The sequence below is a fragment of the Chrysemys picta genome, chromosome 5 (assembly GCF_011386835.1).
Source record: "Chrysemys picta bellii isolate R12L10 chromosome 5, ASM1138683v2, whole genome shotgun sequence".
Classification (NCBI taxonomy): domain Eukaryota; kingdom Metazoa; phylum Chordata; order Testudines; family Emydidae; genus Chrysemys; species Chrysemys picta.
Genome location: NC_088795.1, coordinates 25,131,655 through 25,145,557, shown reverse-complemented (window position 1 = coordinate 25,145,557; position 13,903 = coordinate 25,131,655). Strand labels below are relative to the sequence as shown.

At 40.3% G+C, this 13,903-nt stretch overlaps 1 protein-coding gene across 2 annotated transcripts in view; it reads right to left on the bottom strand.

Moving 5' to 3' along the window:
- The window catches only part of LOC101954001 (broad substrate specificity ATP-binding cassette transporter ABCG2), a 32,370-nt gene extending 23,324 nt beyond the window's left edge, over nucleotides 1-9,046 (bottom strand). The window contains exons 1-2 of one of the 2 annotated variants that reach the window (XM_005292011.5): nucleotides 8,679-9,046; nucleotides 590-807 (exon numbers count right to left, since the gene is read on the bottom strand). In XM_005292011.5, the coding sequence (XP_005292068.1) occupies nucleotides 590-789 (200 nt within the window). In that variant the 5' untranslated portion in view covers nucleotides 790-807; nucleotides 8,679-9,046. The remainder of the gene's footprint in view (nucleotides 1-589; nucleotides 808-8,678) is intronic. The other variant, XM_065597526.1, reaches the window with a different exon arrangement.
- Between the last annotated feature and the right edge of the window lie 4,857 nt (nucleotides 9,047-13,903).

Sequence of the window (13,903 nt, the reverse complement as noted above, 5' to 3'; positions counted from 1 at the left end):
CAATTACATCATGGAATGGCAGGTTATACAACTAACTTTCATGACACGCAGATCGGACTTATCTAACTGGAAACTGGCCAACATTATACAAGGGATCCTTGACAACAGGAGCAATGTCATGCAATTACTAAGCAATAACTGTAATAGAAAACAGTGCAATAAAATTGTGGACACCCAAACTCTCACACGCATTGTTCTAGTTACAGAATAATACTCTTTGCTACTTTTAAAGTTTTAACTCAAAGCTAGAGACAGGGTTTTTAAAAATACCTTAAGTTATGCTCCTACATTCACATCTAGGCAGTTGAGTAAATGACCTGATTTTCAAGAGAGCTGAACACACTGCAGCTTCTATTGACGTCAATGGGAATTCAAAGATGCAAGCACTTTTGGAAATCAGGTTACCTTTTTATGTGCCTAAATATGGACTTGGGAGCCTACTTTGAGTGCCTGGTTTTTTTTGAAATCTTGACCAATTTCTGTACATTACTATTACAGAGGTATTCATGGCTCAGTGACTTATCTGAACCTAACTGTCAAGAAAGGAAATCAAATGAACATGTACTCTGACAGAAGTTTAAATACGTACTTGATATCTTTCAAAATTTCTTTATCGGTTGTTTTTCGACAACATATGAAGCCACTCTTCACCTCCACTCTGTAGCAGATGTTGTGAAAGGTCACAGTGGTTCCTCTGCTGACTGATGGGTCTTGAGAGGACTCTTTTCTGCTGGGGAGGCCGTTTGTACTTGACATTTGAATACTGATGTCTGACTGGTTGTCTGTCATTTTGGAAGGATTCCACTTCTGTAAACATAAACATTAACAAAGGTATCATAGAGGAGAGACGAAAGACCACCCTATATGTAATGCAGCCAACTTTGTTTACACTGTATGTACCCTCCAATAAACGTGGGTGTTATACTCAGTGAACCCCACTCAACACTTTTCCTTCCTTGGTAATCCTGCCTAACTTTTCTTCCGTGTGCTGGATTATAAAATGGAAAAGCCCAAATATAGATGACATCTCAAACACTACATTAAAAGAACATTAGCACTGCCAAGCCACACACTCAGCAGTAAGGAAATGTAAGGATTAAGGTTGCTGTGTAACTTTAATTCTGTCCCTTTTAATTACATGATTGCATACTATTCTTTCCCACTAAACCCCTGCCTTATTCTGTGCACAAGATGAATGGGGCTCACTGAATGAGTAGCTATTCTCTATTTCTTTTTATACTCATTGTTAAAGGCATTACTTTCAAACCCTGCTCTGAATATAGAACTATTAATTATAATTTCCTCATGAGCTGTGCTATGGTACTCTCATCATAGTATCTTAGTGCTTAAGAGTCATCAATGATTTTTTCTTCACCACACCCTTGTGAGAAGAGGTGTATTAGCAACCTTTTATACACAGGGAACTAAGGCACAGAGATTAATGGCAAAATTGTCAAAAGCGTTAACTAAGTTTGGGTGCCCACGCTGAGAAGCCTAGGACCTGAGTTTTCAATGTAGTGAACATTTTACAGCACTTTATATGTTCAGAGCACAGCTCCCACGGACTTCAGTTACAGCTGTGAGTACTCAGCACTTCTGCAAATCAGACCCCAGGAACTTCAGATCAGGTATGCAGAAAATGAGGGACACACAGCGGACTCCTATGAAAAATCTGGTTTATAAGACTTGTCTAGCTTTACATAAGGAACTCTGTGGCAGAGGCAGGGATAAAATCCAGTTCTCCAGGCCGAGGTGTTGGAACAATTTTTATAGAGGGGGTGCTGATCATGGAAACAATGGAAATCATGTATTTGGTGTTTGTTATTACTACTTCAAGCCAGAGGATACAGTAGCACCCCTAGTTCCCGCACTACTGTTTCCAGGGCCGCACTCAGTTGCCTTAAGCATCAGACCACACTTTTTCTTCCTGAAATCCCTTGCCTCGTTAACCACACACCTTCCAGCTTCTGCAACAAAAGAGACAGGGGTCCTGCAGAGAGCAATCTCCTTCACTACACAACCCTGCTTCATTATTTTTATTACAGGTCTGTCTCATCTTACGCGGGGGTTCCGTTCCGCGGTTAGCGCATAAAGCAAAAGCCGCGTATAGCCAAAATCCCATTGAGTTCAATGGTGGGCGAAATCGCCCGCACTACAGGTATAGTATTAAAATTGTTGTTTTTCTTTTTTTTGTTGTTTTTTTGTTTTTGCTGACCACGTAAAGTTGAAATCACGCATGTTAAATGCGCGTAAGATGCGACAGACCTGTAGTAGCTAACCATTCAGACATGTTGACTGGCAACTAAATATAGCCTAGACACTAAAATTTGATGTTTCTTTTTTGCTAACCAGGAGGCTACACTGTATCTATACACATTTATTTAAGCAATTATATAGTTTAATTTACATTTATTCAGATTCTTAATTTTTACATTTTTTATTTTGTTAGAAAATGGTGAATAATGCATTTCCCATTTATTAGATAATGATTAATATTTTTCTTGTGATTTGTGTCAAGGATGGATGCAAGTTCTAATTAAATTAAAAATGCACACAATCAGCGGTTACATTTTTTATTAAATAAATCTACCTTAACAGTGAATGTTACATAAGAAAAAATGTTTATCAAAAGTTTACAAAAGCATGTTTTTGCATTTCAAACTAACCAACTTATATAGCAAAGGAAGTATTATATAATGTGTAGTTAATGAACTGAACCAATTGTTCCCCATTATCATGTCCTTCAAGATTTTAGAAACAGTAGAACGCACCCTCTCACACATAGTTTTTAGTCATAGATTGGAAGAAGAAAAGAAGCTTTCCTGCTTTTTCAGCTTCCAGTCAGTCTCTTAACTTTGAGTGAACTAGTCATTGTACTGAAACTGAATAAACAGAACTAAAGAAAATATTTTCTCTGCACCTGCAGAAGAGGCCACAACTATCAAAAGCTGGTTTAGTACTTCAACAAACTCTGGTTCCCGGTGCTTTGTCAGTGACTTCCACCAATTCAGTGGTTTGACTTCCTTTAAAACTTGGCAGCAAACATGTACTGCTTAATATTATTTTTGTATTTAATTTAAATGATTTTAATAGATTGTAATAAGTTCAGGCCTTAACATAGGCTGTCAATTTAAAATTTAATTTTAAATAGTTTTTTTTTAAATAAACCAGTATTTAATTTCCATTCAAAACCCAATTTAAATTAAAATAATCTGATTTTAAATTTAAAAATGCAATTTTTTATTTTTAAAAAATCATCTATTTTTATCTGCCCTGCAATCTACTATATTCGCAAGGAGTAGGTCTGTGATCCAGACCTCTGCACTGAGAAATAGGGCACCTGGAAGGGGATGACCATCCCATCAGGAGCCAGATTCTCCATTCCTCTCCAGCTGTACTCGTAGCAGGAATTGGGTTAAGGAGAAGGTACAAAGTTCTCAGCCTGGCAAGCTGAAACTACTACAGCCCCCAGGAGACCATTCCACAACCATGACTAGCTGGAGTGCAGCATACTCCAGCCGTGCCTCCTTACTCCTCTGACATGTCCTATATGCCCCAGTATGCCCCCACACCAAGGGTGGCAAAGGGGTAACATACAGTCTTTCTGACATCTTTCTGTCTTTTTTGTCTTATCTTATTTTTTATCACTAGGCAGGGTCTAGCTGCTTTATGCCACCAAAACAGCATAAAGAGGCCACAGTGCAACACAGAAGTTGACCGTAGATTTTGTTCTGTTCTGGTTTTACTACAGACTGATGTGGGATCCTCCAAAATTGAAATTACATAACACCTGCTTCCTATAATCTTTCCACTATTAAGGGACATTTTCAAGGCAATAGACCTAAAATAAGACTCACCATGTTATGTTTTGATTCATGTGTGCTCTCAGGGTTATAGGACTCTTTCTCCACCAATCTATCAGCTCTTTTCTTGTAAGCAGGTAGGCTGGTGCCTTTTGGGATAGGTTAATATGATGCCCGATTAAACTGTTTTCATCTGGAATTCCTCAAAGCAGCTTAATTTTTGGGCCCTAATCAATCCATGTTGGGCAAGATCCTTCCGATCTTCTACAAGAACAGATGGGGAGGGCTCTGAGTTACTAGTGCGAATTCTTTCCCAGGTGTCTGGCTGAGGGTTTTGCCCACATGATCAGGATCTAACTAATTGCCATATTGGGATGGGAAGGAATTTTCCTCCTGGCCAGATTGGCAGGAGACTCTGAGGGTTTTTTGCCTTCCTCAGCAGCATGGGGCACGGGTCACTTGCAGGTTTAAACTAGTGTAATATTGCAGGGCTGCCCAGAGGATTCAGGGGGCCTGGGACAAAGCAATTTTGGGGGCCCCTTCCATAAAAGAAACTTGCAATACTATAGAAAACTATATTCTCGTGGGGGCCCCTGTGGGGCCTGGGGCATTTTGCCCCACTTGCCCACCCCTCTGGGCGGCCCTGTAATATGGTGGATTCTCTGTAACTTGAAGTCTTTAAACCATGATCTGAGGACTTCAGTAATTCAGTCAGAGGTTAGGGGTCGATTATAGGAGTGAGTGGGTGAGGTTCTGTGGCCTGCAGTGTGCAGGATGTTAGACTAAATTGTCACGATGGTTATTTCTGACCTTGAAGTGTATGAGTTTAAGAAAGTATTTGATATTGTTGCTGTTCGTCAAGAAACCAGTGGAGCCATTAACATAGGGAGCAGTGGCCACCCTGTCAGTGATAATATACCCAAGGGGCTGCTTTTGAGAGATAAGCCACATAGTTGTGTTCCTGAAGCTTTGACAGCACATTGGCTGCCTTGTAATCTTTACTGAAACCAGAGATATAAAGTGCAGCTTGCTTGTTAAAGATGCTGCTGCCAGTGGCTGACACCGATGTCTTTTTGAATGACACCCAAAGAGGCCTGGCACTATTGAGGTCTAGGGTTCTTCATAGTTGGGAATACATTTATACTCTGACCTTTTCAAAAGTGATGTTATGAAGAGGAGGACACTCTCCCCATCTCTCCAGTGCACTAGGACAACAAGAAGATCTTAAAAGTATTTTGTGATATGAAAGTTCATGTTGTTACAAAGCAATGGAAATAATACCACGAAAAAATTAGAAAATCGTTTTAGGAGCAGAAGTGCAGTTCACTAAGGAGACTCCTCCTCCTGGCATCAGCCATGCCAACTGGGAGCACCCCCTTCTCCACCAGGTGGCATATAGCAAACTAAACCAACTTCCTGCATTTCAGGAATTCCCCTACATCAAATGAATTCACTGATGCCCTGGTTAGGATAGATCTTGGCCTCCTTAGCATGGCCAGAATGGCACAAAGTGACTGAAGCACAAGTTAGAATTTGGCCTGCCCTTAAATTTAAATTTGACTTTCCTGAGCTTATATTGCTTTAATTATCATACAACATTACACCATTCTCAAAAATATAAGAAAATAAAATGTGAAACATTTGGTGACATGTTGAATAAACCCCCTGTAAACCAGGAACACAACAAATGATCCTCTCCAATAAGATAAGCAGAGAAATGTACTGTTCAAGATAACTGGAGGCCACCTTTTTGAAAACAAGAAGTGACCTTGTACAGCTACATTTGTGCATACTTTTATTGCAATTGACACACAATTGTTAAGTCTTAATTAATTCTAAAAAATAATTATTTTGCTGTTCTAGGTGATGGATCAGTCACAAATTAAAATCTGCACTACCCGCCTCTCTTCTCATCTGAGTCTTGTCATTACAAGTCTTCCACTGTAGCAATTCCCTATGGGAGAAATTGGTGTGTCTCTAATCTTGTGCCAAAAGGCAACGAGCCACTAGCAGCAGTAATATAATATCTATGCATGGTGGGCGGACTTTTCATTTGCTTTTGATGAAAAGTCCACCCACCATTTTAGTATTTTTTCTATTAATAATGCAAACATTCAGTGAGAGATTATATAGTTAATATTTACTCAGGAATAAGAAGATTTTTATAAATCAGTAAGCCTAACCATGGAAAGATATATGGGCATGTTCCTTTTGATGTTTGCTTTGAGAAAAGAGCAAAGGTTGTTAACATGCTTTACTATTACTTGTTTTCTCAGAGTGAAAGGTTTGTGTAACGTTATTTTGCTTCTGATTTGACAGTCCTTTTACAAGTAAAATACCCAGAGAACAAAGAAATAGCAAAGAAAATATAAATCAAATTAATGTTTGTATGTGTAATGAAATTCCATTTCCAAGTCACACAAAAAATCTACAAACATATGCTCATCTACTCTAGATTTTAATGGACAGATAAATATCCAATAAAATAATGTCACATCATTGTGTATAGGCATCAACATATTATAAGTAAATAATCAGAATAAATTAGTTTGTGTTCAGAAGTATTTTTCCAGTATTATGAGCAAAGGCGACCATATGATCATTATATCAACTTTGGTTAAAGTAAGTTATTTTCTCCATAACTGAAATGTCACCCATGTTGGTGAGCTATTCATGAATGGTACATGCTGTACTTGTTCTCTTTCAAAAAATCTTCCTCTAGCATTCATCCTTGCCATCAAGAAGTGAGTCATCAACAGCATTAATTCTTACCCCCCAGCACCTAATTTAGAAAAACCCAGTAGGAAACTCTTTGGATCAAGCAGCAGCGTAGACCCAGCAATATCTTCTATGGATTACTAATATTTTATACTTGATGGATGATCCCAGAAGAAATCTAAAAAATCCTAGTTGAAGACATTTACAGTAGCAAGCTGATGACTTGTATTCATATGATGTAATGATATAAATGGACTAATATAAGGGCAGCCCTTCCAGATGTTTAAATCCCATTAGAATCAATGAGGGGTTTGTGTGAGTAATGGCTGAAGTGCTGACCACACAATACATAAATCACCATATTTTCTATCACAATACAGTACTGGACCTTTCGTCCTCCACTTATTTCATTACTCCATTTTTCTATGTAACGAAGTTGTCCCCATTAAGCCTATCCTCAAGAAAGATTCTTGCTTTCAGACCTTCCACTGCATCCTTTCAAGGCAGAAGTTCAGTATCCATAATCTCTCTCAAACTATTAATCATATTACCAAATCAGGAGACAAAATAATTTATCTGAAAACATTTAAAATATTGGATCTTGATATTTAATCTTTCTTCTAATTGAACACTAAAAATGCCCTTGTTAAATAAATCATCATATCTTTCTGTCCACAGATGCCATAATTTAAATAACATTTTCAAACCCCAAAGAGGAAAACACCTTAAGTGTGTCAATTGGGGTGCATACAGGCAGTTTTCCCATGCATTGTATGTTGACTTGTATAGTCCAAAGGCCTGATTCCCCTCTCACATAGAGCAGGGTAAATCAGGAGTCATTTACCTGAAATCAATGAAGTTATACGGCTATCAAACCAACATGAGTCACAGCAGAACCAGGCCTAAGATTTTTAAAGCAACTTTACTAAAAATGTTTGCCAGTCTAAGATATTTTATATTAACAAAGAGATGATGTGAATTCTTGTCTTAGCAATTTCCTACAGTAAGCGACTGGCACTGGACAAGTTTTCTAAATCATAAAGGAAGAGGCACTTGTAACTCAGTAATGCAGTTGCAAATCGCAAAACCCAACAACACATATTTTAACTGGTTTTCGAAAGACCAACCAGTTTATTCTAGGTATTTTACCTCTTCAAACAAACACATCAAGAGCTAAAATTAACTAAGAATATATAGTTTTAGAGCCAAAATCAACTCTCATTTGTGTTAATGAGTTTTCCAAAGTTCCAAGCACGATCAGGCCTTTTAAAAAATATCCTAATTTTCAACATCCTGTAAACCTGCCAGCCATTCATTAGTTAAGCTGTTACTTCTCTTATTTACAATGGGTACAAAGTTTAACTAGTGCAAACTGTCAGGTGAAACCCTCCATAAAAACATATTGTATCTGTGCATTTTAGTTCTCTATATACATACAAATACATGAAACGTCTATATAAATCCTATACTTTATACAATGCTTTATTACATATGTACACAGAGCACAGACAGGTATATGTATGTACATATGCATATATTTATACAGGAAACTGGTATGGTATATGTGGATTTATACACAGCATAATCCTCGTTTTCATTAATGTTTTGGAAAAATTAAAACCATTTGTATAAAAGGGGATTCAGAAAATCAGGTATGTTAACAGGTAACTGATATACCTGGGGATGTGTAACCTAGATTCAGAGAAAAGGGTATGTACTAAACAGGTTTGGATAAAAGAGCTCTTGTGTATGTATGTGTATTATATATGGTACATACACATACATCCAAATTTCTAAGTAATATACTTGTTTGCCTCTCCATATTCTAGCTCTTGAGCTCTTTCACTATTCAGCCATCAGTCTTACGTGAGTTTTCTCCCTCATTTAATAAAATACATTCTTATTTTGGACATCTAATTTTGCTGGTAAATTAAATGCAGTGGAGAACTCCAGGCAAATCACAAAACATTTTCTTTCTCACTGTCGGCCAAACCAGCTGCAAAATCTAATTCATTCGTTGGTGGCAGAACAGCACTTCCACTATTGTTTTTCTCACCTCTCCTCTCCCTGGCACAGGGAAGGAAACCAGTCACTAGATTAGGCAGTTTAAAAAAATACAACTCCATCAATAAGGTTGAAATGCCCCAGTTGACTTACCCAGTGGATCTTGGTCCGTGCAGAAGGCAGCGGCAGTGAAGAAGTTTACGGGTGATACAGACAGGTACTGGGACACAGCTGGAATCAGGGGAAGAGCGGTGAGTGGCAAGTGCAGCAGCGATCCCAGCCTCTTATGCAGCTCAAAGGAAGGTGAAGTCTCACCAGTGGCTCACCAGGCTTTCTGTAATATCAAGGGCTAATCCACAGGAAACCCCTCCTTTCCCTCCCCCACAGAGCCTTGCAAAGGACAGTCACCTCCCCTCCTCTTTGCTGCTGAAATGAGAGAGGCTCCCAGTCCAGGGGCAGGGACAGAGGCACATGCAGCTCCTAATCTTAGCTTTTCTAGCTAAGGGTGCCACAAATGAACTAAAGTGCATTGGAGCAGGAGTTCTGCAACACCTCATGTCCCCACATAGTCTTGTGCCCAAGCTCAGTCACTGCCAGTGGCAGTGTGCCTGGGGACACACCACCAAACAAAAGACACTGCCAGTGTTGACTTTCTGACATACTACAGCAGTGCCACCAACTATGGACTTAAAAATATTCCACCAAACGGACTAATTATTAGTACGTATTATATGCCCACAATGCACACAGTCCTGATTGCAACTTGTTGTGGGGTGTTTTCCCTACTCTCGGTCTACCAGCCCTTCTTCCCCTCACTGCTGAAAATATTGTACCTGTAAGTGTAGACAAGGTCAAACCATGTTCAATAGCATTTCAGTAACCAGGGCTAAAACTTGATTGGCACAAACATAGTCAACCATTTGCAGGACCTGTAAATGACACCTATTGTCAATTCCTTGATCTGGTGAAATGTGTGGGTCAAATGGTGCAAACTTCTTTCAGAGACTGTATACAGTCCTCCAGATCCAGGACTGGATCCTCAGGTATACTGGAACTCCATGTTATTTCATCTCTGCGTCCTCAGAACCTGGGGGCTACAGGGCTACTCTAACATGAGCTGGCAGGAACAGTCCCCTAAGGGCCATTACATTGAAAGGGATAACTGGACCACAGCATGCTCGGGCCACACCTCCTCAAGCCGCCACATCTCCTCAAGCCGCCACATCTGACTCACTCTAGAAGACCCCCTATGTTGGCTTTGCACCACCAGGGGATTCTCTTGTGACAGAGGAATACCCAACTGCCCCTTCAGTTGAGTCCCCTTTATTCCACCAAAGCAGTACAGAGAGGACTTAGCCTGTTGGGTATGAAATGTTCTATTGTTCATGGTTTATTAAGTTACATGTGTGTATTAGACCCAATAATCAGTTTCTAAGGATATTGCAGCAATCCAAGATGGAGTCTGAACTGTCATCTTGTGACTCCATTTTGTGACCCCTCTATGTACTGCCAAGCCACCTCAGACTGTTTCCCGCCTTCCCCAGGATCATACCATGTTTTCCTGCCACAAACTGTATAAAAGGACTGTAATCACAGACTGGTGGTGCAGTCCATCTTGGGTCTTCGTGGCACCAGTGCACCATCAAAGAATACCATTCACTCCTAAGGTGAGAAGAAAGAGGAAGACGCATTCCACCTTACCTGCTCCTGTTCCTGGGAACATCAACAACCAAAGGGTTCTCAGTCCGTTTCTTCCATCCCAACTGTCATCGAGGGACTCTCCAGTGCTCCTCCTCTACGGGTTCCAGTTACCCATGGAATGGAGGTCCTGGACTTCGCCGCTGCCACGGAAGTGCTGGAATATAGTGACACATAATAATTAGGGTTTTCTTAGTTGGGGTTACATTTTCAATTGCCAGGGTGAGTTCTGTATTTTTGGGCCTGAGCTTTATGCTCATAGGAAGAGCTGCTGTGTCACTGGCTTTGTGTTGTTTATATACAGGTAGTTATTGCTCGTTTACATTTATTCCTTCCCTTATCTGTAATTTATCCCTTAATACACTTACCTATTGTTTAACCTTTATTTCTGGTCAGTCTTTATTATTTGTGCACCACATAGGGAAGAGGGAAGGAGATCTACACCAGTCCACCGGTGACAGAGGGCGGGTCTGCTCTTCTGAGAAAAAGGGGCTTGTTTATATTCTGTTACCTACACCCATTTACTCAATTAGAGTTATCTTGGCTCCCCTTTGAGATAACAAGTCTGGGCTGAGGAGCAAGCCCCTGGGTGATCAGATTTGCCTGATTGAGTTTCCAAAGGTGGCTCTTCAGAATATTAAAACACCATCTCCTTTTTACCTTCATGGGTGTGTCATCCAAGAAATATGGCCATGTCCTTAAAAGTTAATTCTTCAATATTCTGCTTCAAAGTCGAATCCCTAAGAGAAGGAGTCTCGTAACTGATTAGGGCCTACAGATACAGGAGGTATCTTTTCCATGTTTGAAAGTCACTTGGACAAACTAGCTGGTTTACTTGCCAATATTTTCAAAGCATTCAAGGAGCGCCACTACTCTGAGATTATTCATCTGAATTTTATTATCAAGCTCTTTGACCAGATTAACAGCCCCTTAATTAGTTTATTGATTAAAATCATTCCTGTTGAAGGTATGACACACACAAATATAAACTAGGGACTTTTTCAATAAGAATGATTTTTTGCTTTCTAAAATAGAAACAAAAACAGGGACTTTTGTCAGCCCTTGAGATGTTAGATAAGATTTATCAATTTTCTAAAGAGACATTTTCACTTTTAAGTAAATATAAAGTATTCTACAAGAAGAAAAACCCAGTCAAGAAAATGAGGATTTGGTGATATGCCTAGCTTTCTTGGATATATATATATATTTATCTTGGGCACATGGGTATATCATCATGCATGCAATACCTTTCTCACCTGTTCTACTCTTTAGTTTATTTATTAATTTTGATGTAAATAGTTCTGTAAAAAGATAGCTATAAAAGGCTCTAGGCCCTCCAGCACTCAATTAATATTAAGTATGGACCCAGCAGCACTAAACAATCAATCAGCCAGGAAGTCAGCCAGCCAGCCACCTATGAAAAGGTTCCTATTCACCTCTTCATCATTCTGGGAACATACCTGCAGCCCTCTCCAAACCCCAATCAAACGGATGTCTTTTGCAGCATGCCAGGAAGGTCACCAAATCTGGGCTTTCTCAGACGAAGAGGGGGAACAATCTCCAGAGTCCTGCCTCCCCTACCCTCCCAACAGTCCCCACTCTTTAGTATGATTTATGCTGGGGATGAGGTAAGAGAAAAAAATGGAGCTGGCAAACCTCAGTTTCTCTTGGCCCTTCCCTGATGTATGCATTAAAACTGAAGAACAACAGTCCCAAGTAAGACTCTTTTCTCGTTGCTGCTCTTATTATTATTTAGTGACAACTATTCTGGGCAGACGTTTGATTATAAGTCATTTAATCATAGACAGCCAGAATAGAGTCTACACATTTTTCAAGATGCTCTGTCACAAGGCCCCACTTGAAATTCATGTCAAAACTCCTATTCACTTGAATACTGCAGGATCAGGCCCATAATGCTGTTCTGCTCAAAACAGCAACTGCAAAAATGAGATTGTCCAGTTTCATTACTTAGCGTCTCTCTATAATTTCCCTTTATATTTGCTCAGTTTACAAATGAAAGGATGTTTTTTCTAACTGCCAGTCCTGCAAACAGAGCTTGGGTTCATCTTTGAGCATCAGCATCCTTAGCAAAAGTTCTGCTGGCCATGTGTTGTCCTCAGCTACACTTGTCATGACTCCAATGTCTTCAAATTATGCCCTCAGTGACAACTCTCTGTATATCGCTAGAAAGCCGAACTGCTCTGCTGTTCTCTCAGCTAGGAATGCACGACACTCATAAAACAATAAAAATATACACCTAAGAGTATAAGCATATCATAAAAACAGATGGCAAACTTTAGTAACAAGTTACATAAAGGGTTTGACCTTTCAGACCAGCACTTTATGATCATCTGCCAGCTCCATTACACAGCAAACTCATTTCCTCCTGCAGCACAACACAGTCATGTAACAGACCTTGGGCCTACTCATGTTCCCTTCACATAAAATTCCTGCTGAAGTCTTGCGTGAGTCAGATGAGCAGGGCATGGCCCCTTGCGATGGCATTCATAGACCTTATGCTGCAATAGCCACTAAGGAGTTAATGGCCAGAACTGCTACTCCCTCATTATTTGACTATCAAAAGCCATGATAAAAAACTGCAGCTCAGGCAGAAGTGGGCTGCTGTCAGAGAGGCAAGGGAGCACCCCAGCAAAGAGTTGGCAAGGAGCTGCTTTAGAAACAGACCCAGAAACCCATGGGGAGTGGGGTGAGATTGCTGAGAAACAGTTAAAAGGGACTGGACTTTCTGCACCTTGTCAAGCCCTTGGGAGGATTACAAGACAGGGATTGAAGAGTAGCTGGCATAGGCAGGCATGCTGGGACAGTTTTTATAGTGGGGGTGCTGATGATGGAAATCATGTATTTGGTGTTTGTTATTGCTGCATCAAACCAGGGGATGTGTGAGCACACCTAGTTCCAGCACCACTGTGCCAAGGCCAGATGACCAGGTGAATGGGGTTTTAAGGGCCAGCGTACCCTTAAATAGTCCCTTGGGGAGAGGGAACAAGCCCTCTCTCATCTCTGTATCAGATGCTGTCATGCTAGACAATGTTTCATAACAGTTTTTCAGCAGCCTCCATGTCTCATTTAACGCTATTATAAAAGGTCATTGTCTTATGTATCCACAATATTGTTTGGTAAGAGTCCATGCACACACATCCTGACACTCTACTTTGAACTTTCTCAGGTCATCCTAGATGCTGTATGCACTATTACTGCATTCACTAGTCCTGAATCTTTGTCTGGTTAAAGATACAAAGAGCTCCAGTTTGCCTTTACTTATGCCCTGCATTTTGGAAGTTAGTTAAAAAAAAGAAAAATTGGCAGAGGGACGAGAGTGGCTCACTCCTGTGGTGGGACTGGTAAGAAGCAGGACTGCAAGTATGTTGCTGTGAACTTTGGGAGAAGCCATGGGGCTTGGTTCACTTACACTGATATGAATCAGGAGTAACTCCACTGAAGTCAATGGAGTCAGTGATCGAACTGGGAAGGGGAGACTGGCTAATCGGTTCTGATGTGTGCACTTACATTGGATACATTTGTAAGGACAAAAATAAGTGGTGCTGAGTTCCCTCAACTCCCACTGATTTCAGTGGGAATGGAGGCCACTGAGTGGCTTGCAGGACTGTGCCCATAATCAGACTGTGCCCATAATCATCGCCCACTCAGAGGCCAGATTC